This window comes from Diaphorina citri, unplaced genomic scaffold (genome assembly GCF_000475195.1).
Source record: "Diaphorina citri unplaced genomic scaffold, Diaci psyllid genome assembly version 1.1 scaffold1594, whole genome shotgun sequence".
Taxonomy (NCBI): domain Eukaryota; kingdom Metazoa; phylum Arthropoda; class Insecta; order Hemiptera; family Psyllidae; genus Diaphorina; species Diaphorina citri.
In genome coordinates, this window is record NW_007379020.1 from 5,191 (window position 1) to 32,257 (window position 27,067).

General features: G+C 37.6%; 1 protein-coding gene across 1 annotated transcript; it reads left to right on the plus strand.

Annotated features, from left to right (window-relative positions):
- LOC103516541 (protein trachealess) lies at positions 1-26,978 on the plus strand. Its single transcript, XM_008481513.2, has 10 exons — positions 1-399; positions 3,240-3,478; positions 11,635-11,714; positions 12,412-12,580; positions 12,706-12,827; positions 13,120-13,141; positions 21,216-21,363; positions 23,704-23,834; positions 24,306-24,469; positions 25,576-26,978. Exons 1-10 carry the CDS (start codon positions 233-235, stop codon positions 26,575-26,577), a joined length of 2,244 nt encoding a protein of 747 aa, XP_008479735.2. The 5' UTR covers positions 1-232; the 3' UTR covers positions 26,578-26,978.
- The last annotated feature ends 89 nt before the right edge of the window (positions 26,979-27,067 follow it).

Here is a 27,067-nt window from a genome sequence, read left to right on the forward strand (position 1 = left end):
AAAAGAACAATATCAGAGGACTTTAAATCAGACTTTATCACAAAACTAATGTAAAATTTACTACCAATAAATCGCCGTTTTTTACTTTCCTTCTCCTATTGGAAGGAAATTACTGTCATTTTTAGTGTAAATTCGTAAAACAATAGCGCGAAAAATACCCTTTTTAGTGCAAAATACCCTTTATAAGTGCAAAATACTTTTTTTAGTGCAAAATACCCTTTTTTAGTGCGAAATGTTACCGTATAATGTAAACGTTATCCCGCGGGACTGTACCACGTTCCAACTGGGATCCGTTGGCACAAACGTGATGAACTCATCTTTCACACATTCCTGGTTCGTACCGGCCGATCTATGTGTCCCGTACAAACGAAACCCCCAGATAACTCTCCTAGAGCCAGGGCATGTTATTGTTCTAAATTTAATTCATAAGTATTTGTTTGTTTCATTCTCTTAAAAAAGTGTTTTTGACTAAAACCCCAGAAGACAAATTAAATCACTTATCTCATTTACATAAAAAAGCTCGCGAGTTTCTTGCTCTCTTTCCCTTGTACACATATCAATGTAACTTTTAAACATGGAAAGTAAAGTTTAAATAATTTTAATCCTGTTTTCATTCATTGTAATTAATATCTATCCCGATATAAGGTACACAAATCAGGAAATCAGTGAATTTCCTTTCACCCTGAGTCCTGTAGGACCATCAGGGTCGATGAAGAAGCTGTATTTGTGTAGGGTAAACCACAGTTGATTCAATTAAACATGTAAATTTATCTTGTACAAATAAATGCACTCTTTTTTTTTTAATGAACATTTCTTCAGAAAAAATGAATTAATTTCATTTCTACAGAAAATGGGAATTAATTTTGACTTTGAAATTAATGTTTTCATGTAATTTCTACTTAATATTCCTTCTGTTGGTATCTAGAAGAAGGGATAATTGGTTTTAAATTCTAAAAATCAATTAAAAAGCCTTTTTACTTCCTGTTTTTTTCTCATAGAAATGTTCATCAATATTATTTAGACTTAAAATACGGTCTAAATTTCGTAGTTCTTTGACTCTTTGTTGTTTGGTAGTTTTTCGAAAAACTAAGCTCGACTTTTTTGACTCAGTACCTACCTACCTATACCTACTTTGGAATAGGTTTCTTTTTGTGTTCGTGGAGATTATTGGTGGAGATGTCAACACTACAAAGTTGTGTAGGTACTTAGCTTTTTATTAGTGGAGATGCTAAAACTACAAACATTTTAGGTATAGTTTTTACTGAATTACGTATTTGTTGGTGGAGATGTCAGAACCACCATGTTCTGTGCTAACACACTTTATTAGTGGGGTTGCTAAATTTACAAACACATCTTTACAAAAACTACTAACATGCAAGTATGTCTTACATATTTTGCCTTACATATTTACCTAATAGTGGAGACGCCAAAATTCCCATTACCAGTCCTTTTATATTTCTCACCAGAATCATTATTATTTCACCATAGTTTGGCAATCTATGGAGTAATTGATAAAGGTTGGTGGAAGGTATAAAATTATTCGAACATTAACCTAGCCCAATCGCTTCACCTACCATAACTAGTCTCCTGCCCAATAAGTTAGTCATGGGCTAGGTATAATTCAACTGAAGAACTCTAAAAAAATATGGGCAGGAAGTTGGTTTCTACTTAGGGATTGATAAGAAATAGAATTGGTAAAGACATTTACGTCAACGTGTATTTAAAATTCAGATGGCGTAGACTTTGGTTCTAACTAGGCATTGGCCATACAGGTTGATTCTAGTACTTCCTTAGATTTTGTTCAGTTTTCGGGTCAAGAAATTAAGAATAACTGACTACTGACTACCTACTGAAGAGTACTTTCAATTAGTAGAGCTTAAGGGTCTGGATTTCAAGCTGCACTGAAGCATCAATTCCAAACATGTGATTGGCCAAAATTTGCTTGAGTCTGAGTCTTCAGAGCGAGAATTTTTGTTTACAAAATGGATAGTTTACCTAAATAGGAGCTCCCCAAAGTATGAGGTTCAGTTTACAGACGAACTGTTTGTTTGACCAAAACTTCCGAATGGTTAGTCCAATTTTAATGAAACTTGGCAAATATTGTGAAATGTATAAATTAAATCTCTTCATAAATTTTGGATTGAATTGGCCTTTGGAGGCTTCGTATAAGGGCCCTTTTTTCTGAATTCTCCAAGTTCACTCAGACGCCTTCTATTCTCTTCTAAAGTTTAGCCAAAATAGGTCTGTCACCCGGAGAACACTGTATAAAATTACACATGTATTTACTCGCCCCCTTCCTTCCTATCAATAAAAAAATATGTGAATTATCATCTCTTCTCTTCAGGGACCTCCGGGATTCAAATGCCTGGAACAGGAGGGAAAATCTCATATATTTCCTTGCCTAGACTTTGTTTTGACTTTAAATAATGTTTATTTATGCTTTCCACAATCTGGATCTCCCGTAATGGAATTTTTTGACCACTCATACACAACTCCGCCGGCCTATTTAGCATTGAGGGTATACCAGTTTCCAATTTAATATTTACCTAGCTCCGCATTAATCCATGAAGTACCTTCCCTATTGAAACCTATTGTACTTTTTTTATATTAAAAGATATTTTTTATAGAGAATCTTTTTATTGAAAGCCGACACCGAGATAATTAGCTGAAATAAAGGGCGGGTAATGAAAGAAGTAACAAAAAATAATACCGTACACATATACCTACAGACAAACAGGCACTGTAAAAATCATATTGTATACCTACTACCGTAGGTAATGGATAAAATAATAAGAAATAAACCATTTTGATGAACTGGAAAAATTTCAGTCGATTACATTACTTTCCTTGTCATAAGATCAGAAAAGTAAAAAGCAACATCCGTGCCCGAGAGGGTGTCAAGCTATGTACACAGGAGGTCGCGGGTTCAATTCCCGGTGGGGTCGAAGTTATGATGAAAGTCCATAGAAGGACGGAATTGATGAAAATCTCTGAAAAGTGGATAGAAATGAAGACCAAAGAAAATAACCATTATTACGGTGAATGTTTGGGAAGTGATCTTATTTGAGAAAGTTTTTAAAGGACTTCGGATCTGAAGGATGGCAGTTCAATTCCAAGTCAAAATCAGTGTAACGACTGCATTAACGAGGGTTTATCGTTTCTCCTGTTGTCATTTATCTAGAATTAGAAACTTTTGGTACCTCTTGTGTTAACCTTGTTCGTCTTTCTTCTGTTCACAGCATTCTAGAATTAAGGAAAGAGAAAAGTCGGGACGCCGCCCGGTCGCGGCGCGGTAAGGAGAATTTCGAATTCTACGAACTGGCCAAAATGTTACCATTGCCGGCGGCAATCACCTCTCAGCTAGACAAAGCCTCGATCATTCGGCTCACCATAAGTTACCTCAAGCTACGAGACTTCTCCGGCCATGGAGACCCCCCATGGAGCCGAGATGGTCCGTCCCCCAGCAAATCCGTGAAAGGTAAGAGAAAATTGGACTTTTAAGAACTTATAACTTAATTTACCCCAAAGACATCGCCATCATTAAAGATTCCCTTTTAAAAATAGGTGTTAGATATAGGTACTATTAAATCAAGTAAAGAACATTGAAGTAGGTACCTAAACAAAGCAACTTCTGTACATCAGTGGTAAAGAAAACAGAACATTTCATGATAATTTTTACTCAAATCTAGTTCCTAACAATTCAAAAGGTAGGTATGCAATTTGCATTACATAGAGTTAAAAACCCAAAATCATCTATCATTTGCGAGAAAATTATGTACCTATCTAGGTACATTTTATTTGTCTTTTATTTCATTAGGTATTTTGGTAGTTACATGATTATTTCTTTAATATTTTTATTGAAATAAAATACACCCCAAGGCATCCCTCATAATCTGCAAGAGGGTCAGGACTCCTAATTTCTTCACTCCTAATTTCAAGCAGGAAAGAAAGCTTTAATTTAATTTCATCTGTCCACCACTAGCCGTCATAACGTTTATACAACCCTGGAACACTGTCCAGAGTTAAAAACCCAAAATCATCTATCATTTGCGAGAAAATTATGTACCTAGGTAGTTACATATTTCTTTAATATTTTTATTGAAATAAAATACACCCCAAGGCATCCCTCATAATCTGCAAGAGGGTCAGGACTCTTAATTTCAAGCAGGAAAGAAAGCTTTAATTTAATTTCATCTGTCCACCACTAGCCGTCATAACGTTTATACAACCCTGGAACACTGTCCACAAGTCCCGAAGGAATAAAACCCCCTCCCTTGTTGAAGTTGTCAGAAGTTTTAACTCCTAACGCACGACATTCGAAACTTTTTTTATGCAAAATTAAATGCAAGTTGCGTTTACATTAATTGACCACTGGTCAGGGATTTAAGTTTTAAGCCTTTTCATGAATGTTAAAGTTGTCAGAAGTTTTAACTCCTAACACACGACATTCGAAACTTTTTTTTATGCAAAATTAAATGCAAGTTGCGTTTACATTAATTGACCACTGGTCAGGGATTTAAGTTTTAAGCCTTTTCATGAATGTTGTGCCCGTGATTGAATTAGTGAATGAAATGGGTTTTGTGCTTTTTAGTGGCTCGGTGAAATATTGTAACTATTTGATTTTAGAGCTCTAAACATGTGTTTGATGTACGAGAGAAGGAGTTATTAAGGAATTTTAGGAGTTAGTTTCAAATTGGCTTGAAATGACGACTTTGTCTTGACCGAAAAAAAGGGAAAAATGTAGATACTTATAGGTAGGTACTGTATGAGAAGGAGTTATTAAGGAATTTTGGGAGTTAGTTTCAAATTGGCTTGAAATGACGACTTTGTCTTGACCGAAAAAAAGGGAAAAATGTAGATACTTATAGGTAGGTACTGTAGGTATTTTTCTGCTCAGATAAAATTTAAAGCCACAGGTAAAATTCAGCCCTTCAAAATTTTCAAAGAAAAGTGGCCTAAAACCACCGAAAGTTTTTACAATCTCGTTCTTATTCCATTCCATTCCGAAACATAAAAATCCCTCCCGTACGTCTGTCATTAAAGATGTTTGTTTTCTGGAACAATTCAAAAGAGAAGGGGAAAAATTGTTAATTTTGGGGTTATCGCGTAATAACAAAGGTTCGCTCCCCCAAGTAAAACTCTACCGTAATCAGACTGTTTTTATTGTCGAACTAATTTGATTAATTTGTTTAACCAAATATATCAGATTCCGAATTAAGGACTTCCTTTTTGAAAAGGAAATGTGGATTGAAATTTTGGAACTAACAGAGAAATAATGTATTTTTACTCTATAGCTAGTTATAATTTCCGAAAATAGGAGTTTTACCTGGGTAGGTAGTATTTGCAGGTTCCGAATTCTGTACAAAAAATGGTTTCTCGGAAATGTGGATTGAAATTTTGGAACTAACACAGAAATAATGCATTTTTACTTTATAGCTAGTTATAATTTCCGAAAATAGGAGTTTTACCTGGGTAGGTAGTATTTGCAGGTTCCGAATTCTGTACAAAAAATGGTTTCTCTTTTTGAAATTTACTTTGTGCATATTTTAGTCATTTTGTGGCTGGGTGAATGTGTCGACAATCTCGTCGTTTATCGTTTTGAAGTTGTAAGACGAGAAAAAGCGAGAGATTTCTTGTGTTTTCGAGAATCGTTCATCATTGTTAATGGTATACTTTTGGACTGCCCAGAGTACTAGTAGAGTAGGTATAGGTACTTACCTATAACCGTGTGATCAAATTTTATCTAGCTTTTTGATCTGTTGATAGATTCTCAAAGCCTTTTTTTCTTGTTGTAAAAATTTAAAAAATGCATGTACATTGTACAACGCCTGCTGAACTTTTTTTTCGTAGCTATGAAACAGCTGCTTCCTATCTTGGACTTTTGAATCTCGAAGAAATAAAACTGATGTTTCTCAGTATTTTTTTTTCTATTAAATTTTCTATTTTGTCATCAAATAGGGATGGGGGAAGTCGGCACTTTTACAAGGAAGATATTCAGGTCGAAAAGTCCAGGCTGAAAAATGCAACATCTTGTGTTCTGGACGATAAATAATTGCTTGTTTGTAACGAAATTTTCTCCACTGTGAGTTATTATTAAGTTTGTTTGGGGGGAAAGAGGGGTGGGGGAGAAGATGAGGGGAAAGGAGGAGAAAAGAGGGAGGGGGGGAAGGGGGTACTCCTGTTATTCTGCCTTGGATCTCGACTGTACAAGTGTTACAAAGATTTGTAGTCGAGTTTTTCCCTTGATTTTTTGTTATATTTTTCAGTTTTTCTTCTGTTTTAAACCTCAGTGGTGTAGTGGTTAGGGGGACCCTAAAATGTAGGTTTAAAGGTTTGAAAAATTCAAAGGTAGAATTAAATATCGAAAGGAAAATCAGCAAAAACTTCTCTCGTTATCATTTTAAACTTCAGAATCTCCAGATAGGTAGGGTAGGCACCTAGATACGCTTCAAAAAGGAGAAAAAAATCATAAATTCACCCTTGATTATTTTCGCACCCAAAATAACATTACAACCACACTACATTTATAATATTGTTAGCTCAAAGTTCTTCCCTCACTCCAAATTTATCCTGTCATTCTTTCCCTTTTTTTACCCTAAACAATATTATTTAAAATCCTATACTTTGCCTAGTACAAGTACATATTTTGGGAAAATTGCTGGCTTGTATGTTGATTGTTCTGTCAAATTATTCAAATTAGGTATTTGTTCAAGTATGTTTTGGAAAGTGCCTCTTATTTAAGGCTTTCCACTTTTCGTATGGGGAAGAATGGGACTGTAAAATTCGTTTAAGAGTGGCTTGATTACAGAGATTGTCTGAATTTTCTTATCTGAGGTCCGAAGGTAACCTCCAGATGCATAGTCCACAGAGTTATACCATTGAGGACAATGTTACTAACAGGTAGTGAGTTTACTCACAGGACACGGACCATTTAGGAAACATCTCAAAAGACTGGGTCTTCTGAGAGAGGAACCAGTCGAATGTAGACTATGAAATTGCTGGCTTGTATGTTGATTGTTCTGTCAAATTATTCAAATTAGGTATTTGTTCAAGTATGTTTTGAAAAGTGCCTCTTATTTAAGGCTTTCCGCTTTTCGTATGGGGAAGAATGGGACTGTAAAATTCGTTTAAGAGTGCCTTGATTACAGGGATTGTCTGCATTTTCTCAACTGAGGTCCGAAGGTAACCTCCAGATGCATAGTCCACAGAGTTATACCATTGAGGACAATGTTACTAAGAGGTAGGTACCTAAAATATTGTGTTTTTTCAACTTGGAGGTTGAACTTCACGCATTACGCGAAGGTTCATCACAATTCGTTCACCTACTACCCCTTGTTGTATTAAACGTAGTCATTCCCGGACCTGAAAAACGCATCCTTGAGGAAGCGAGGAAATACTTTTTCGGTTAGAAACTCATTTTGCAGCTATTTATTTGGTATTAACAAAATTACCAGCCTTTTGACGGCACCCGACAAAAAGTTCAATATTAAATTTGATTAAATACAACACAAGTAACATTATCATAACTTCTCAGCCCTCACAACTCCTAATTGATTTATAAAGAGAGGATAGCAAAATAAAATATTCATAATTTAAACACTTCGCAGTGGTAATTTATTTACTTTGTATTTCACTCAGATTTATTTAATTTTCATTACGGTTTATTTATTCTTTGTAAAGAAGAGGCTTGCGTTAAATTTTATTAAATTTGAGGCTTTTGTGTGTTCGTGGGTTTGTTAACAAGCTACGGTTCTTTTTAAGAGTCAAATCCTGGGGTACAATATCAATGTTATTACGAGATTTTTCTATTCTAGGTAATTGGTCAGAGAATTCATATTTCTGTGCCTACCCAGACACCTTGATTATCCCGCCCCTTAGAAAGCTTGTAAAACGATTTTACCTTTGATTTTTCTGCAAGTTAGAATAGGATAGAATAGAATATAAATTGTTTATACCTACTGTCCGCATAGGACTGAAGTTCCCTTACTCTCGCAGTCGTGAATGTCTTGAAAATTTTTCAAACTACCTATCTATCTAAAGTTCTAAAGATTTATAACTTGTATTAGATTTCTATATTAGATCAAAATAAACAATTCGATATGTTTCAAGATTACCTTCATGACGAGCTAATTATTATATCACCATTCTTGAAATCTTGATTCTGTGACACGTGTGCCCAATATCCAAACTGTTTATAGTTTCAAACTACCTATCTATCTAAAGATTTATAACTTGTATTAGATTTCTATATTAGATCAAAATAAACAATTCGATATGTTTCAACATTACCTTCATGACGAGCTAATTATTATATCACCATTCTTGAAATCTTGATTCTGTGACACGTGTGCCCAATATCCAAACCGTTTATAGCATCTTCTAATATAGAAACTAGATTTACTTGACACATTCAGTAATCAGCAGGGCCACCACAAGGGGGTTTATTGGGCCCCGATCGGCCCTGGGTGTGGATTCCTACAGAGGGCCCAAAACCAGCAGTTAGTTTGATCCCAAATAGATAAGGTTCGTTCTTGGAACGGCTGGATTTCTCCTATCCTGTGTTCCTTCTCTCTTCGTTTTCGGGATGATAAGAACTTAGCAATTACAGTTGATTGTATTGAACCTAAAAAAAAATCCTTTCTTTTCACCCCATTATTTCCATACATCCCGTATTTACTGTGTTTCGGCCAAAACTTACTCCAATAATTGGAGTTAGGCCTGGGCTCGCTTTAGCTGAGAACTGCCCTGCCAGTATCATGCTGGCATTATTGGTATTACTCTATATTCAATGGAATGAAATGCCCGATAGACGGTGGATTATTATGTATAGAAAATCGAGCAACAAGCATGAATAGAAATGGAAAATCAGAAATAATGCACTGCTCGTGCCTATCAATAGAAGAATAGAACTCGGGCACGGACCTCCTCTAAACCCTTTCGGTGCTGGAAAACTAGACTGGAAAACTGGACTGAGTAAATCCCGAGTTGAAAAACTAATTTTGGTCATTTTGGACTGAGCATCCGAAATTCCGAAGCAGCTATGACAGTCCCAAATTAGATACTGAAGACAAAATCAAAATTTTCTCAGTAAAATCCTAGGTCATCTGCAAGAAATTTGACCTCAACCTTAATCAAGAGAAATTTGTTGAGAAAGAAGGAGACTTGTAGTTTTCTCTAACCAAAAGGACAAAGAAGTTATGGTATAGAATAGCCGAATAGATTACCTACCTTTCCTCTACCTCTACCTCTACAGCCGAATAGATTACCTCTACAAGAGGTAGTAATAGAAGTTTTAGGATGTTTTGTTACTAATTGAAAATTGATAAAAAACTGTCAGTCTAGAATTCTAGATACAGAATATCGATATGGGTTATTGACCAACATAAGTGAGAGAGTACATTGTTGTTTGATGGTAGAGATACCTAACCAAGAAAATGATTCAACATAATTGACAGTATGATAATAAAAATTGTAACAAGTCAATTTAATTAGATGTTTTTCCTTTAGAAACATCACGGAACAATGTGGTAATTCTTGTACTTTCTATTGGTCTACTAATAAACTTGATATGGAATAAAAATAGAGCTAGCAAAGAAGGTATACTAGTACGGGTTGTGTTGGTAGTTTTGACATCTCCATCAATAAAGACCAACTACCTGTACGAGTAAAAGATGTGTTGGTAGTTTTGACATCTCCACCAATAAGTATATTTTGGTAGTATTAACATCTCCACTAATACTGCGAAAAGCTTTTCGCTTTTGTACCCACCATTATCCAATATGTTCTATTGGCACCTCATAAAATTCTTCTGAATTAATTTTTACCAATGATTCAAGGTGAGAATGCCTTATACTTCTCATAAAAACCGTACAAAAATTTCCGACTTTTTAACGATATGACCACAGTAAACTCAGAGTTGGTAGTTCTTTTCCCGTTTTTATGCCTCTGTTAGGTAGGTTCATTTCTCCTTATAAGTATTTAACTTTTTTCCCCTTGTTGTTTTCCACACTTCTCTTTCATTATCTGCATTTCCTATACCGGGTAAACATGACGGTATATAAAACAGGGATAAAAGAAGGAGAAAAACAAAAAAAGTTTCCCAAATGAGAAAGAATAAAAGTTTAATGAGGTTTATACTCGTATATCTACAGGATGAACTTTAGACTTTATCCAGCTGCTGTAAAATCGACAGTTCTCTCTGAAAATCATCTTTTATTAGGTAGGAATGTAGGTAGATGAAAGTAATAATGAATGTTACTTTTTACTTTCTGATAAAATTGAGTTACAGTTGAAAGTGCGAAAGTTTTTATGACAGTTCATCACACAATTTTATTACTGTTACCGTTACCAGCTGTTTGTTACCTATTTATGCAACCTAATTTAAACGGATTTTCTTCTTCTTTTTCTTCTTCTTCTTCCTCCTCTTCTTCTTCTTTTTACGAGTATTGTAAATTCACAACTTTTGTGGCCACCGCTGCAGCATTACAAGCAGTCGAAGTTCACAAATTTGTGTGTAGGTACTTTGACACCAAATAGAGGAGGTAATTGTTTTAAACACTCCAGGGAATCGAACCCGAACTTCGAACTTCCAACTCTCCTAGGAGCGAGAACAGTGTGATTTTACTATTCGTTACTTTTCAAAATGGAGCCACCCCGTAAATTTTCTAAACAGAACAAACAGATCCACAAAATGCCTCCAATGATGGGAAGATTATTTTTTCTAGATTTCAAAATTTCCAAAAGAGTGTGGAAAAGAAGGATTAAAGTGCTCCATTTAGACAACATTATAAACAAAAGGGCCTAGGAAACTTGGGAAAGAAAATAATTCGAACTTGACTCAGAGCTCAAGGGAGAAAGGAGTAACAGTATTGCTCGTGCCATTTAATTTCTTTGTTTACTATTTAGAAGTCGATCAAATAAAGGAGTTGATATCAACAACACTTTGTTGATATCTGAGGCCCTTTGTCCTCTTGGGACCATGGGTCAAAAGTTGAAAAGCAGGTTTAACTATGACTATGTGACAAGCTTAAAATACTGTAACCAAATAAGATCAGTGGAGTTTTAAAATTGTCCAGGATTTTTCCTTCGATTTCTACTTTGAAATTGTGATGGAGGAGGGATGTTCAAAGGATTCCAGAATTAATTAAAAAGTAGGTACATTTCTCCCCATCACAGTCTTACGTTTTCTTTTCGTCCTTTTTTGTTTCAGGTAGTTCTGTTAGATCTCGAACAACAGCCAATTTAGCCATGGAACTTTTTGAGCAACATCAAGGAACGCATATATTGCAGGTAAGAACGCTTTTCGGAGTAATCCTAGAATCCCCAATTGTTCGAGTATAACAGTATTGCTCTTGCCATTTAATTTCTTTGTTTACTATTTAGAAGTCGATCAAATAAAGGAGTTGATGATATATATATCAGTTGATATCAACAACACTTTGTTGATAGCTCTTTGTCCTCTTGGGCTTGTAGGACAAAAGTTGATAAGTAGGTCTGACGATGTGACAAGCTTGAAATAGCTTTTGTAACCAAATAAGATCAGTGGAGGATTTTTTCCACTTCTACCCAAAATTAATTAGAAAGTATATTTTTTCATACAAACTTAAGTTTTCTTTTCGTCCTTTTTTGTTTCAGGTAGTTCTGTTAGATCTCGAACAACAGCCAATTTAGCCATGGAACTTTTTGAGCAACATCAAGGAACGCATATATTGCAGGTAAGAACGCTTTTCGGAGTAATCCTAGAATCCCAATTGTTCGACGTTATTTTTTAGCCTCATTGCTCCCTCAGGGGTCGGGTCGGAGGCTTTAGGTCTTTCCAACATATCAGAACCACGGAGCAGAAAGAACTGCGCAGAAACGTATGCGCACAAACACATTAATGCGTACAAACACTTTGCTCGGGACATTTGATGTGACGTCATCGCCTACGGGAGCGTATGCCGTGACGTCAAAGTTCACGATTTACCGGTAAATGGATTTATCTCGGGATCTAGAAGTCGTAGAAGAAAAAGAAAAATTCCGTTGGTCCTCATTTTTCCTGCTTATGACGATTTACCTCGAAATTTAGAAGAGTCGTAGAAGAAAAAGAAAAATTCCGTTGGTCCTCATTTTTCCTGCTCTATGACTTTGAAACATCACCCAAGTATGCATCGTAGAAGAAAAAGAAAAATTCCGTTGGTCCTCATTTTTCCTGCTCTATGACTTTGAAACATCACCCAAGTAAGCTTCCGTTAGTCCTTATTTTTCCTGCTCTATGACTTTGAAACATCACCCAAGTAAGCGCAACTGATCTATTTTCCAATCTTTGGTGATATAGGGCGTTGGTCCTCATTTTTCCTGCTTTATGAATTATGACTTTGAAACATCACCCAAGTAAGCGCAACTGATCTATTAAAATTTGTTCACTTCCAGGTTGAAATGACGGGGAGTAGTGTGTTCGACTACATTCACCAGGCAGACCACACGGAGTTGGCAGAACAGCTAGGGTTGGGCTTATCACAGGGACACGGGCTGGCATCTCCTGGCAGTGCTAACTCGGAGGAGGGGAGTGGCATGAACACGGGCACTGCCAATCCAGATGGTAAGTCAACAAGTTCTATTAGTAGAGTTTAGGAATATTTTCAATGCTTATATTGAAATTGTCTTGATTAATTTGTAATAAATCGCATTAACTAATTTGTGTCATTTCTTATCATTTTGTTTCAGTTTCGAGTCTCATGAGTTTATCCAGCTCTTCTTCTTACAAAGGATGTGATCGTTCCTTTTGCATTAGAATGAAATCTACGCTTACAAAGAGGGGTTGCCACTTCAAGTCTTCAGGTTATAGGGTAAGTAGTGCTTAAGGAGTTCAAGGTGAAAAAAAATAAGAAGGAAGAGGAATTCAGCTAAATACATAAGTATAAGTATAAGCAGGGCCGGATTAGCCCCCCGCGGGGCCCGGGGCAGTTTCAAAGGCGCGGGGCCCCCAGGACCTACCCCTCTCCCTACTAGAAAACACTTGTAGACCTACCTACCTAATTCATTTTTTGTATCAATCATTACCTACGGACTACGAGTTTTGTTATTAAAATGTATTTTGCCGTTTCAGTTCTTTACACATTGAAGTTTTAATGCAATAGGTTAAGGAAATCTCATTTAGACTGTAAGTACCCCGATTTGTCATTTTTTTCACAGTTAAGTACAGTTGTATTTTCCTTTAGGAATTTCCCCTCTTCTGAAGCTCGTTTCCCCTCTTTTGGTGTGATAGCGCCTGTACTAAACCATAGGAAATCCAAGATGGCGCACCATCGGAACCGGTTCTTTTTCCAAAAGTTTCCCGAGAGGAAATTTTCGGAAAGGTAGTTTAGTGATTACCATACCGGGTTCAACTCCCGACGCAGTCAACTTTTTTTTACCTTAGGTAGTTGGGAAATGTTGTGTTTTGCAATGTTTAATTAGAAAACATACAAGAATAAAGACTCAAAATCCTTTCTTAAGAATAAAGACTCAAAATCCTTTCTTTTTTTCTCTTCCTCTTTCTTCGCCACATTTCACGGCTCATTACTTTCATTTCGTTCAGTCTTTATTTTCCCTTCTCCTTCAACGACCTATTTCTTTTATTTTGCCTAATTTAAAGTGGCAGGATTTTTAAGAATGAGCTCTATCACCCAACCCCAATTTCTCCTTCACAAACCGTTCTATAAACGCGATCTTATTTTGCTTAATTTACGAGTAGTCTTCCTAATTTCTCCTGTCTTCACAAACCGTTCTATGAACACGACAAGTGACAAGTAGCAACCAGCCTATCTATGTCCATCGACTAATAAGTACTACTGTCATAAAAAAATTGTATATTCTAGTCAACACGTTTTTTTTTTTTTTTTTTTTTTTAAAACCGGAATCAGAACCACTTTGGCTATTCAAAGTTTGAAAATCGGTATTGGTCTATTGGTGGAGATGACACAAAACACATGCCGGAACTTTTGCTGGTGTACTACCGTAGGGAGAGAGAGAGAGTGTAGATGACAGGTAGGCTATTGGCTATTTATTGTCAGAAAATTGGTGGAGATACCAAGTTCACATGAATAACAAACTACCAAAACATGACGGTGTGTTTATGTAACGGGCTAGGATGAGCTCGGACGACGTGAGATAGCTGTCCCGGCGGCAATTTTTAAAATTCATTTTATAGTAGTTATGGAATTTATTTTCGGAATGGACTTGATTCCAACAATATTGGTTCTGAATTTGAACGGAAAAAGTAGCTATGATTTTTGTCCATGGTATTGAAAATCTTCTTCTGCTTTACTGGACCATTTCAAATTTAATTTACATATTATCAATTAATTGGTTTAAAGATAAACTATACACCAGGGGTGGCCAAACCGGGAACCGCGGTTCCCCTGGGAACCGCGAGCCCGGAAAAATTGTTAATTTTGGGGTTATCGCGTAATAACAAAGGTTCGCTCCCCCAAGTAAAACTCTACCGTAATCAGACTGTTTTTATTGTCGAACTAATTTGATTAATTTGTTTAACCAAATATATCAGATTCCGAATTAAGGACTTCTTTGGTGAAATTTACTTTGTGCATATTTTAGTCATTTTGTGGCTGGGTGAATGTCTCGACAATCTCGTCGTTTATCTTTTTGAAATTGTGGGACGAGAAATAGCGAGAGATTTCTTGTGTTTTCGAGGATCGTTAATCATTGTTAATGGTACTCTTGGACTGCCCAGAGTACTAGTAGAGCAGGTATACTTACCTAACCGTGTGATCAAATTTTACCTAGCTTTTTGATCTGTTGACAGATTCTCAAAGCTTTTTTTTCTTGTTGTAAAAATTTAAAAAATGCATGTACATTGTACAACGCCTGCTGAGTGCTGAACTTTTTTTTCGTAGCTATGAAACAGCTGCTTCCTATCTTGGACTTTTGAATCTCATAAGAAGAAACAAAACTGATGTTTCTCAAGATATTTTCTTCTTTTTTTCTCTATGAAATTTTCTATTTTGTCATCAACTGGGGAAGGGGGATGAAAGTCGGGACTTTTACAAGGAAGATATTCAGGTCGAAAAGTCCAGGCTGAAAAATGCAACATCTTGTGTTCTGGACGATAAATAATTGCTTGTTTGTAACGAAATTTTCTCCACTGTGAGTTATTATTAAGTTTGTTTGGGGGGAAAGAGGGGTGGGGGAGAAGATGAGGGGAAAGGAGGAGAAAAGAGGGAGGGGGGGACGGGGGCACTCCTGTAAAGTTTTTACAATCTCGTTCTTATTCCATTCCATTCCGAAACATAAAAATCCCTCCCGTACGTCTGTCATTAAAGATGTTTGTTTTCTGGAACAATTCAAAAGAGAAGGGGGAAAAATTGTTAATTTTGGGGTTATCGCGTAATAACAAAGGTTCGCTCCCCCAAGTAAAACTCTACCGTAATCAGACTGTTTTTATTGTCGAACTAATTTGATTAATTTGTTTAACCAAATATATCAGATTCCGAATTAAGGACTTCCTTTTTGAAATTTACTTTGTGCATATTTTAGTCATTTTGTGGCTGGGTGAATGTGTCGACAATCTCGTCGTTTATCGTTTTGAAGTTGTAAGACGAGAAAAAGCGAGAGATTTCTTGTGTTTTCGAGAATCGTTCATCATTGTTAATGGTATACTTTTGGACTGCCCAGAGTACTAGTAGAGTAGGTATAGGTACTTACCTATAACCGTGTGATCAAATTTTATCTAGCTTTTTTATCTGTTGATAGATTCTCAAAGCCTTTTTTTCTTGTTGTAAAAATTTAAAAAATGCATGTACATTGTACAACGCCTGCTGAGTGCTGAACTTTTTTTTCGTAGCTATGAAACAGCTGCTTCCTATCTTGGACTTTTGAATCTCATAAGAAGAAACAAAACTGATGTTTCTCAAGATATTTTCTTCTTTTTTTCTCTATGAAATTTTCTATTTTGTCATCAACTGGGGAAGGGGGATGAAAGTCGGGACTTTTACAAGGAAGATATTCAGGTCGAAAAGTCCAGGCTGAAAAATGCAACATCTTGTGTTCTGGACGATAAATAATTGCTTGTTTGTAACGAAATTTTCTCCACTGTGAGTTATTATTAAGTTTGTTTGGGGGGAAAGAGGGGTGGGGGAGAAGATGAGGGGAAAGGAGGAGAAAAGAGGGAGGGGGGGAAGGGGGTACTCCTGTTATTCTGCCTTGGATCCCGACTGTACAAGTGTTACAAAGATTTGTAGTCGAGTTTTTCCCTTGATTTTTGTTATATTTTTCAGTTTTTCTTCTGTTTTAAACCTCAGTGGTGTAGTGGTTAGGGGGACCCTAAAATGTAGGTTTAAAGGTTTGAAAAATTCAAAGGTAGAATTAAATATCGAAAGGAAAATCAGCAAAAACTTCTCTCGTTATCATTTTAAACTTCAGAATCTCCAGATAGGTAGGGTAGCACCTAGATACGCTTCAAAAAGGAGAAAAAAATCATAAATTCACCCTTGATTATTTTCGCACCCAAAATAACATTACAACCACACTACATTTATAATATTGTTAGCTCAAAGTTCTTCCCTCACTCCAAATTTATCCTGTCATTCTTTCCCTTTTTTTACCCTAAACAATATTATTTAAAATCCTATACTTTGCCTAGTACAAGTACATATTTTGGGAAAATTGCTGGCTTGTATGTTGATTGTTCTGTCAAATTATTCAAATTAGGTATTTGTTCAAGTATGTTTTGAAAAGTGCCTCTTATTTAAGGCTTTCCGCTTTTCGTATGGGGAAGAATGGGACTGTAAAATTCGTTTAAGAGTGCCTTGATTACAGGGATTGTCTGCATTTTCTCAACTGAGGTCCGAAGGTAACCTCCAGATGCATAGTCCACAGAGTTATACCATTGAGGACAATGTTACTAAGAGGTAGGTACCTAAAATATTGTGTTTTTTCAACTTGGAGGTTGAACTTCACGCATTACGCGAAGGTTCATCACGATTCGTTCACCTTACTACCCCTTGTTGTATTAAACTTAGTCATTCCCGGACCTGAAAAACGCATCCTTGAGGCGAGGACAGGGATTCAATATCATTCTTCCTAGATCTTTTCGGTCTTGTAAAGGTTTTTTCGGTCCTGGACACTTTTTCGGTTAGAAACTCATTTAATTTTGCAGCTATATTTGGTATTAACAAAATTACCAGCCTTTTGACGGCACCCGACAAAAAAGTTCAATATTAAATTTGATTAAATACAACACAAGTAACATTATCATAACTTCTCAGCCCTCACAACTCCTAATTGATTTATAAAGAGAGGATAGCAAAATAAAATATTCATAATTTAAACACTTCGCAGTGGTAATTTATTTACTTTGTATTTCACTCAGATTTATTTAATTTTCATTACGGTTTATTTATTCTTTGTAAAGAAGAGGCTTGCGTTAAATTTTATTAAATTTGAGGCTTTTGTGTGTTCGTGGGTTTGTTAACAAGCTACGGTTCTTTTTAAGAGTCAAATCCTGGGGTACAATATCAATGTTATTACGAGATTTTTCTATTCTAGGTAATTGGTCAGAGAATTCATATTTCTGTGCCTACCCAGACACCTTGATTATCCCGCCCCTTAGAAAGCTTGTAAAACGATTTTACCTTTGATTTTTCTGCAAGTTAGAATAGGATAGAATAGAATATAAATTGTTTATAAATAGGATAGAATAGAATATAAATTGTTTATACCTACTGTCCGCATAGGACTGAAGTTCCCTTACTCTCGCAGTCGTGAATGTCTTGAAAATTTTTCAAACTTCTCAGCCCTGTACATAAACACAGCCTGACTCTTACTTCTTAATTTCTTTTACGTAGACATGTATGTAAATTTACCATAAAATCCATCTATATTTTTCCTCTCTGTTTCAGTCACTTGATGGATTTGCGTTCGCTCTAGGTTCGGATGGCCGATTCCTGTATATTTCTGAAACTGTATCCATATATTTAGGACTATCTCAGGTAAGATCCGAAACCAATAATATGTAGTTAGTTATAAGTTTAGATCCTTGTTAATTTACTATACAGTGATATACTCGTACTACCATCAATGATGTTGAAATGTCACATGTTATCTTCCTTTTTTAGGATCTCAAAAATTTTTGGGTACCTATTATTTTCTTTCTTATTTTTTTCCCATTTCTTCCGTTTTTGTCTCTTCCTTTCTTCTTTCGTTCTTTTCTCTTTATTTCTTCATTCCTTTCTTTCTTTTACGGGGACTATTTGAACTCCGGGCTTCTTCCAGCATGAGCCTTAATGTCTGAACAGTTGTAGACACTTTCCTTTCTCCTTTTTCGGGACATACATTTAGCAGCGAGGGGGACGAAAAAAAACCTGGATACGATTTGCTCCTGTGAGGAGAAAAAAACAGGGAACGGCAAGGAGAAAACATTAAAGGATGCTGGGCAAGGGAACGTGGGGACCGAGGATCTATTGATTGTACAAATTTGATATGTGAAGCACGAACCAGTACGTGAGTAGCATTCCAGCAGCAGAGGAAAATGTGCTGGTGTTATTCTTTACTGAAATGATGGGGGAGGGGGGAGTACTAGAGGAGGAAGGTGGTGTAGATGGGGATAAGGGGAGGACAAGTTTCAGATGGGAAAGGGGGTGTACATGGGAGAGAAGGGTGCAGGGAAGGGAGTACAAATGGGGAGAAGGAAATGATGGGAAGGGAGGAGTACTTCAGAAGGAAAGGGGGTGCAAATGGGAGAGAAGAGGTGCAAGGAAGAGAGTACAAATGGGAAGAAGGAAATGGTGGGAAGGGAGGAGTACTTCAGAAGGAAAGGGGGTGCAAATGGGAGAGAAGAGGTGCAAGGAAGAGAGTACAAATGGGAAGAAGGAAATGTACATGGGAGAGAAGAGGTGCAAGGAAGAGAGTACAAATGGGAAGAAGGAAATGATGGGAAGGGAGGAGTACTTCAGAAGGAAAGGGGGTGCAAATGGGAGAGAAGAAGTGAAGGGAAGGGAGTACAAATGGGAAGAAGGAAGAGGATGAAGGGGGTGTAGTTGGGAATAGGGTAAGGAGAAACTTCAGAAGGGATAGGGAGTAGAAATGGGAGGTAAAGGGTGTAGGGAGGAGAGTACAAATGGGAGGAAAGGGAGAACAAATGGGAAGAAGGAAGAGGAGGAAGGAAAGAGAAAAGGGGAGTAAACTGTGACATGTACCTTTGTGACGAGTGCCGGAGATGGTAGAAGGCTTTTTTAAATGGGAGAGAAGGGTGCAGGGAAGGGAGTACAAATGGGAAGAACGGAGAGGATGAAGGGGGTGAAGATGGGGATAGGGTAAGGAGAAACTTCAGAAGGGATAGGGGGTAGAAATGGGAGGTAAAGGGTGTAGGGAAGAGAGTACAAATGGGAGGAAAGGGAGAACAAATGGAAGGAAGGAAGAGGAGGAAGGAAAGAGAAAAGGGGAGTAAACTGTGACATGTACCTTTGTGACGAGTGCCGGAGATGGTAGAAGGCTTTTTTTTCGCTTTTTGGGGAGATGCGTTTTGAGTTGATATTTTTTTTTTTTTTTCCTGATGGAAAATTCGGATGAAAACTGAAATTTTGTTTGTTGAAAAAATGTAACATTTAACCAAGGAATCATTATTCAATGTAAGTGAAAGCTTTAGATATGAATGGTGAAAATAATTACCTAATGGTGAAAATAATTGCCTTGGTACCCAAAGCTTTGACCCTTTATTATAGACGAAACCCTTTAACATTATCTGAATCCTTTAATATTAGCCGAACCCTTAAAAATACTTGGACCCTTTCACATTGGCCACTACAAACGTCTTATTTTATTGTCACCAACTGACCCCCGCCCTTACGGCACTAATCCTACAAGTGAAAAACTGTCCCCCCCCCCCACCACCCCCCCCCCACAAAACCCCCCCTTACGGCACTAATCCTACAAATAAAAAACTGCCCCCCCCCCCCCAACACTGTCTTTCCGTCTGTCTTCTCTACAATGTCTCTATAAAAAAGCGAACAGAAAAATGGCATTAGATCGTTAACCATTTACCAATTGTCTTTCTTATCCTTTTTTATGCTTTATATTCCCCATAGTAAAAAAAACTGGGAGGGAATATTGTTTTGTTCTTTTCTTTAGCTTGATAAATTCGAAATGAACTTTTGTGACGACTTTCTGGGCTTATGAGGGACTCGCTTAGATCGTTGGGGCCTCCGCCTGCTTGGTCTCCCCTCAGGGCGTCGGTTAAGGATCTTTTTTTTAAGCTGAATCCCCTTAAAGGATGAGCTATTCTTTTATTTAATGATTCTTCCTTTGTGAGTTCTATGCAATAATTTCCAATTTTCCTCCTCCTTTTTCACCTGTATGATTTTAGTCCCTTGCGACAAAGAGTACAAAGTCGGTACGACGAAACTGAATCGTACGAAAAACATTTTTCCTTTTTGTGGTTGATTCATACCTGTGATTTTGTCCCAAACCTCTGGTTTGATTTTATTTTATTTATTATTTTTTTTTTCATGGCTTTCTTTCTTTTTCTTTTGTTTCTTTTCTTTTAAGTGGCAGGGTTCTCCTGGAGGAACTCTTCCACTCAACAACTAATTCTCTGATTAATTTAATTCTTTATTTTATCTCAATTTCTTATCTCTAACCTTCCGTTTTATTACGTGCCCCGTTTGGAAATTTTTGGAGAATGAAGTAATGACTTACTCTCGTGTACCTACAATAACTTTTTAGTGCCTTACCCACCCATCCCTACATTCCCTACCTTTCTGATAAGTTAGGGCTTTAGGGGGACAAATTTATGAGTCTAAAGACTAGTCGGGATAATTAAAGCCACTGGCCGTTTTGCTAGAATTTATTTTAGGGGGGGGCAGAGCCCTCCCCCGGGTTTCTTTTTTCTCCTAAATGTAGTAATAATTAATATACTTAAAGGATTGGTCTATAATTTGGAGCATCCTCCCCCTCCCCCCTAAAAGCCACTGTTTGGATTCTTGCCCCCCCTCCTCTAAAATCCTGGATTTGGTCCTGCATGGGGCTTCCCTTGTTACCTATTCTCTTTTGCAACCTTATGACTCGTATTCCATTGAGAACTTAGCACAAATCATGACGTAATATTACAGAAGAAAAGCCTTTAAAAACCTTGCAAAATCATTTTGAAAGTTACTGTGACGTCAAAATTTTGCGAAATGTGAAGTGCAACGTTGCTTCTAGAAACGCAGCCCTGATTTGAAGTTATCTTCTTTTTTCAGTGATCAACAAAGGCCAAGTTCTGACACACTACTATAGACTGATGAATAAAAATGGCGGCTACACTTGGGTACAATCCTGTGCCACGGTGGTATGCAGCTCCAAAAATGCTGACGAACAAAATATTATTTGTGTAAACTATGTGATTAGGTAAGTTGATATTTTCTTGAGATACGAGTATAAGATAAAAGCCTAGGCAAATTCACCAGGGACCTGAGGGTGGACATATTTTCAGGGATTAAGAAAGGTTAAGTCATAATCGAATTGACCAAGGCGTAAAGCCAGGTTTCCAGTCTCATGTTGAATAAACTAGCTCCAAGTTAGGAGAGAAACATTTATTTAAATATATTCAAATAAAGCGGCTGCCAGTCTGTGGCTGGTTGCAGATCACAACAAAACCATCATTTTTTACTTTCCTTATTCTATAGGAAGGAAAGTAATGTAATCGGGTCAAATTTTCGATGGTCAGTTTTTAGTGCCAAAACACGTTTTGCCCGTTTAAATCCGTTGCACAAATATCGCCCGTGAAAATCTTCTAGACATTATTATGTATTGTATTAAATTTTATGTTTCCTTAACACCAAAGTATAAGAAAATAACAATAAAAGGAGAGCAAGTCGAAAGTCATCTTAAATGAGAATATTTTTCATATAAATGTTGGAATTACCTATTTAGAAGGGTTGCAAAAGCAATCAAAAATATAATGGAGAAAACAAGAGAAAGGGTTGACATGAGCATGATGATCATTTTGATAAAGATGATAATGTTGGGGCCCTGTTCCAAGATGGAAAGATAGGTCCGTGATATATTGTGCTACTAAAAGTAAGAATATGATATAACCTACCTAAGTTATTTATACTGCCCATATAATGAAATATAATTTATATCTATGTTACTGCTTGGATAAGACGCCTTTACCCTGGCAGTCTAGATTTGATTGAAATATTTCGTCACTTGCTGAGATGAAGGGTATACCTAAATGTTTGTTTGTAGGTCTGATCTGTTGGTATAATTTTTACCCTCATATTAATAGTTAGTAACTGAGAAATCACCTCACTTCTGACGGTAATCGAAAGCAATCAGTCTCTAATTTTTAGGCACCTACCTACCCTTTCAATTAAATTTTTAAAGCGAACATTTTTAAAATTGAGATTTTCACAATTTATTTTATTCAAATGTTTGATTTTCCTATAAAGCAATCAGTCTCTAATTTTTAGGCACCTACCCTTTCAATTAAATTTTTAAAGCGAACATTTTTAAAATTGAGATTTTCACAATTTATTTTATTCAAATGTTTGATTTTCCTAAAATATGTGGGTATAGGTAAGCTATACAAGATTTAGATTGTCTTTTGAGGGGTGTGGCATTGTGGTAATCTCCAATATTTGCCTGGTACAATATTAGTCAGGTGGTAAAATACCTCTCGGGCAATAACCTCACCTGTTGGTTATCTTCCAATAAAGAATATTTTATTACTTTATTGTGATAATAATTGTGAAGGTAGTAAATAAATATTATGTTCAGGGAATGGCACTAGATTACTAATGGAATGTTCGTATGTAATGATATACCTAAAATATACAGATATTATTATTGTTTTAATACCTATCTAATAAAGACTCTTCAGTAGATAGACGGAAAAAACAAGGAAGGGCCCATAGTCAGAGGCGTTCTCTGCCACCTAACCCATTGGTTCGTTAGCCAAGATTACATGAAGCGTACCGAACCGCAGTCAACCATCATGAGGACCTGTTCTTTTCCTTTGAAGTATGATAAACCCTTTGTAACCTCCAGCCAGCCAGGCTGGTTAGGCAACCTCCTCCTGCTCTGATCTCTATTTATAGTCCCACAGCAAGTAACTCTTCCGCAGAAGAAGAAAAGAGACCCGAACCGCAGTCAACCATCATGAGGACCTGTTCTTTTCCTTTGAAGTATGATAAACCCTTTGTAACCTCCAGCTAGCCAGGCTGGTTAGGCAACCTCCTCCTGCTCTGATCTCTATTTATAGTCCCACAGCAAGTAACTCTTCCGCAGAAGAAGAAAAGAGAAAGTAACAAATTTTCTATTTCTTGTTTCCTCGGACTGTTTCAGGTTGTTTTACTCCTGTGCCGTCTTCGGCCGCAGTACACGTTTTCTCATAGTCGGAAATCGTCTCCCCCTCTACTGGGCATGGTGGCACTAGCCATCGCTCTACGTTAGGCGCTTTAACTAAAAAAAAAAAAACATTCAATATGAAATCATCAATACTCGTGGGGGGCGTCTTTTGCTTTAATCTTTCCAACATACCTACTTAAAAATATCCGTTAGAAAATATTCCGTTAAAATACTCCGTTGGGTTATTCCGTTTTTGAACTCTTTTCGCGTCTATTAAATTTTTGAAACGGGATTCGAACTCAGCACCTCAAAATGATAAATGATTTAATGACGGTTCTTAACCACTCGACTACATAATAACATATTCTATTCTATATCATGTTCTTTGTATTTCAGTGGGAGGGAGTACGAGAACTTTATCATGGACTGTTGTCAACTAGAAGACTACATACAACAGAGGGGAGTGAAGAGGGAAGAACCAAGCAATAACGATCCTGAAAACGATTCGCCTGATGCTGATAGAGAAGGTAAAGTCGATGAAATTAAGTACAGACGATACTTTTAGTGGCATAAACGATAAATGATGGAAACATCGAAATTTTGGCCTGATAGGTTTACTCATTTAAAATTATTTCGTGGCGCCATCGTTTCGTGAAATTTGTTCGCGATTTCCATATTATGCTGTAACTACTGAGGCCTTATCGTCCAGAAATCGAAGAGAGAAGAATAGGATTCCCGTGTACAGACGGGGTCGGCGTTTTTCGTCAGCCTCTCAATCAGCCCTAACTAGGGTGATTGCTTTGGGCTCACATTTGGTTTTTGGCTACACATTTTATGATTGGATGCCCTTCGCACTCTATTTTTAGCAAGGGAAAGTCAGGCTGGTATACTCCCTGTTTAAAGTTCCCCAGCCAGACTAAGCTGGTCTACTCCCTGCACCCCAGCTAGACAGCTCAAACAAATTACTAATTCCTTTTACCTACTGGTATTTATTTCAGATGGCAGAAACAGTGGCGACTCTAGGAATCACGACCACTTGTCTCCCCCCGACATTGAGGACGGGACATCAGAGGGGGATAACTCAGGGGATCAGAGGGGACGAAATCATCTAGACCACGTGACCCAGCTGCATAATATTAGTACACCTCCTGAACAGAGCGCTGTAAGTATAATAGTCTCTTTCGGACTTTCGTTCTTCGGTGGGGTAGTGGTGAAGGCGCTAGTTGTGGGAAGGGAACGGGTTCAATCCCAGCTGAGGCATGGAATTTAATCCTTATTTTCTTGAAAAGTTGACGAAATAATAATAGAGCTCTAAAAGTTAAAGTTATCGCTCTACCTCCCCCCAGCGTGCATGAGATTCGCCTCGAGTCGGACATGTTCGTAACCCGACTCAATTTCGACTTCCGAATAGCTCACTGTGAACCGAGGTACAGTGAAAGGTATAGCCAAGATTTGTTTCTGGCCATTTATTTGTTAGTTTGTATTAAAGCGCAATAGTCCTAAACGAAAACGGGGCACTAAAGTGGTCAAAAAACCACATTTTTTTAAAAGAAGGTTGACAGAGGGAACTGTAACTGCTAAGGTCTTATAGTCCCGAAATTGAAGAAAGAAAGAAGACAGGATAGGTGAAAACTAGTCGTTCGGGAACGAATATTATCCGTTGAGGACAAAATCCGCCCCGGGGGGGAATCGAAGGGGTGGGGCTTTTCATTTTAATTCTGACATGACAGTATAAACACTAAACAGGGTATACCTAACTACCCTGGCCTTAGTATTCTAAGACAAAGAAAAGAACACCAATTTGGTGCTAACAACACCTTCTTATACCTGACTGTGCAGAGTCCAAGTTCTCGAAATTATTCTATAAATGAATTTTGTTGTTACTTTTTCTACAAAATGACTTTATTCGCTGATTACAGGGTGGCAGAACTATTAGACTACACTGCGGAAGAAATCACTGGCATGAATCTCTACACACTTTGTCATGGGGAGGATGCTAATAGGTTAAGGAAATCTCATTTAGACTGTAAGTACCCCGATTTTTCATTTTTTTTTTTTTCACAGTTAAGTACAGTTGTATTTACCTTTAGGAATTTCCCCTTTTCTGAAGCTCGTTTCCCCTCTTTTGGTGTGATAGCGCCTGTACTAAACCATAGGAAATCCAAGATGGCGCACCATCGGAACCGGTTCAGTTAAAGTTAGGTGGTAAAACGCCTCCTTTTCTATTTCCCACACAAGTAGTTTCATCCATGTCGTGTTTCATTTCAGATGAACCCTGTGGTTCAGACACGTGCCATGGAGGAGAAAGTCAACGGAATCAATATGAAACGTCCTCACAAGCGAAAGCTCAGCACTCCCCAGCAGAGAGGAGAGGAAGAAAGCAGCTGTTGTAGTTCAGACGAAGAAGAAAAGGTTGCGAGTTCACGGCGTAAGAGATGTGCAGTTCTAAGTCCTACGTCATCCTGTCATTCCGTACATCCTGTAGTTAGTCCCAAGACACAACCTCCTGATGATAGCGATAGTGGAGGGGGACATGGGGGAAGCACGGTGAAAGATCTAGAGCACGCCATGTCCAAACATTTACCACAAGGCATAGACAAAACGCCATCACTACATCAACCGACGGACTTTAGTACAGATACCCTCCTCAAGCAGCAACAACAAAGAAGTACAATACAGTGGATAGGGGCTCACCATCATCTCAATCATTTGAGTCATCAGCAAGGAGGATTACCAGCCTCTGCACTCCTCAGACAACTCTATGTGAATAGGGAGAGTGTGATCCGTGCTAATGTACATGCAGTACCGGGTAGACCAGGCTCCTCAGGTGGGACATACTACACAGGGGACATGAACCACAGCCACGGCCCTCTCCCTACCCCACCCAGTAGTGACGGTAGTTATAACGGAGGAGAGACATTCTCTGGCCTCTACCCAGCCAGTGCTTACTCTGTAGAATATCATTCCGCCATGACACCTCCCTCGTCGGTATCCCCACGAGACAAACATCAGCAACAAATCCATGGCTATGACATTCCCTACACGGATGTGTTGAGGCATCAATATCTCAATAACGATGTACCTACGCAGCCCATACCGTTGAAACCTCAAGCGTACAGTGCGCTAGATGCGTATGCAAGCGCTTCGCAATCACTAGATCAGTACCATTCTGCCGGATTCCATCTGTATCATCATCACGGGAATAAATCCAACTCCACATATCCAGATCCACTCAAAGCTCCTACAAACTGGTACACCGCTCCATCCTAGTTCTCGTGTTAGGTAAAGCGTATATGTTTGCCAACGCCCCGCGCCCCTGGTTTGCAGTTTCATGTTGGTTCTATACAATCTTCGTCGGTTCATTTTTAGATGTTTTCCTAGATTTACAATCTAATATTGGATCAGCAGATCAGAGCAGATTACGTATTTCGTAGATTTGTAGGGTATAGCTCAACCCATCCTTCAGGGCTGTTTGCCCCTACACTTGAGCCACAAAGTGGGCTTTTTTGTACGAAAAAAAAGCAGTTTACGTATACAATGTTGTTCCTTGCACCAACATAAGACTGTAGACCTGCACTATAGTCTGGAGTGACAGATTGAGTACTTTTTACTCTCCTTATCCTATAGGAAGGAAAGTAATGTAATCGGGTCAAAATTTCGATGGTCAGTTTTTAGTGCCAAAACACGAGTACTTTTTTCGTTTTAGAAGAGAGTGATGAGTACAAAATGTTCGATACCTTTACATGAAAGTTATCAATGT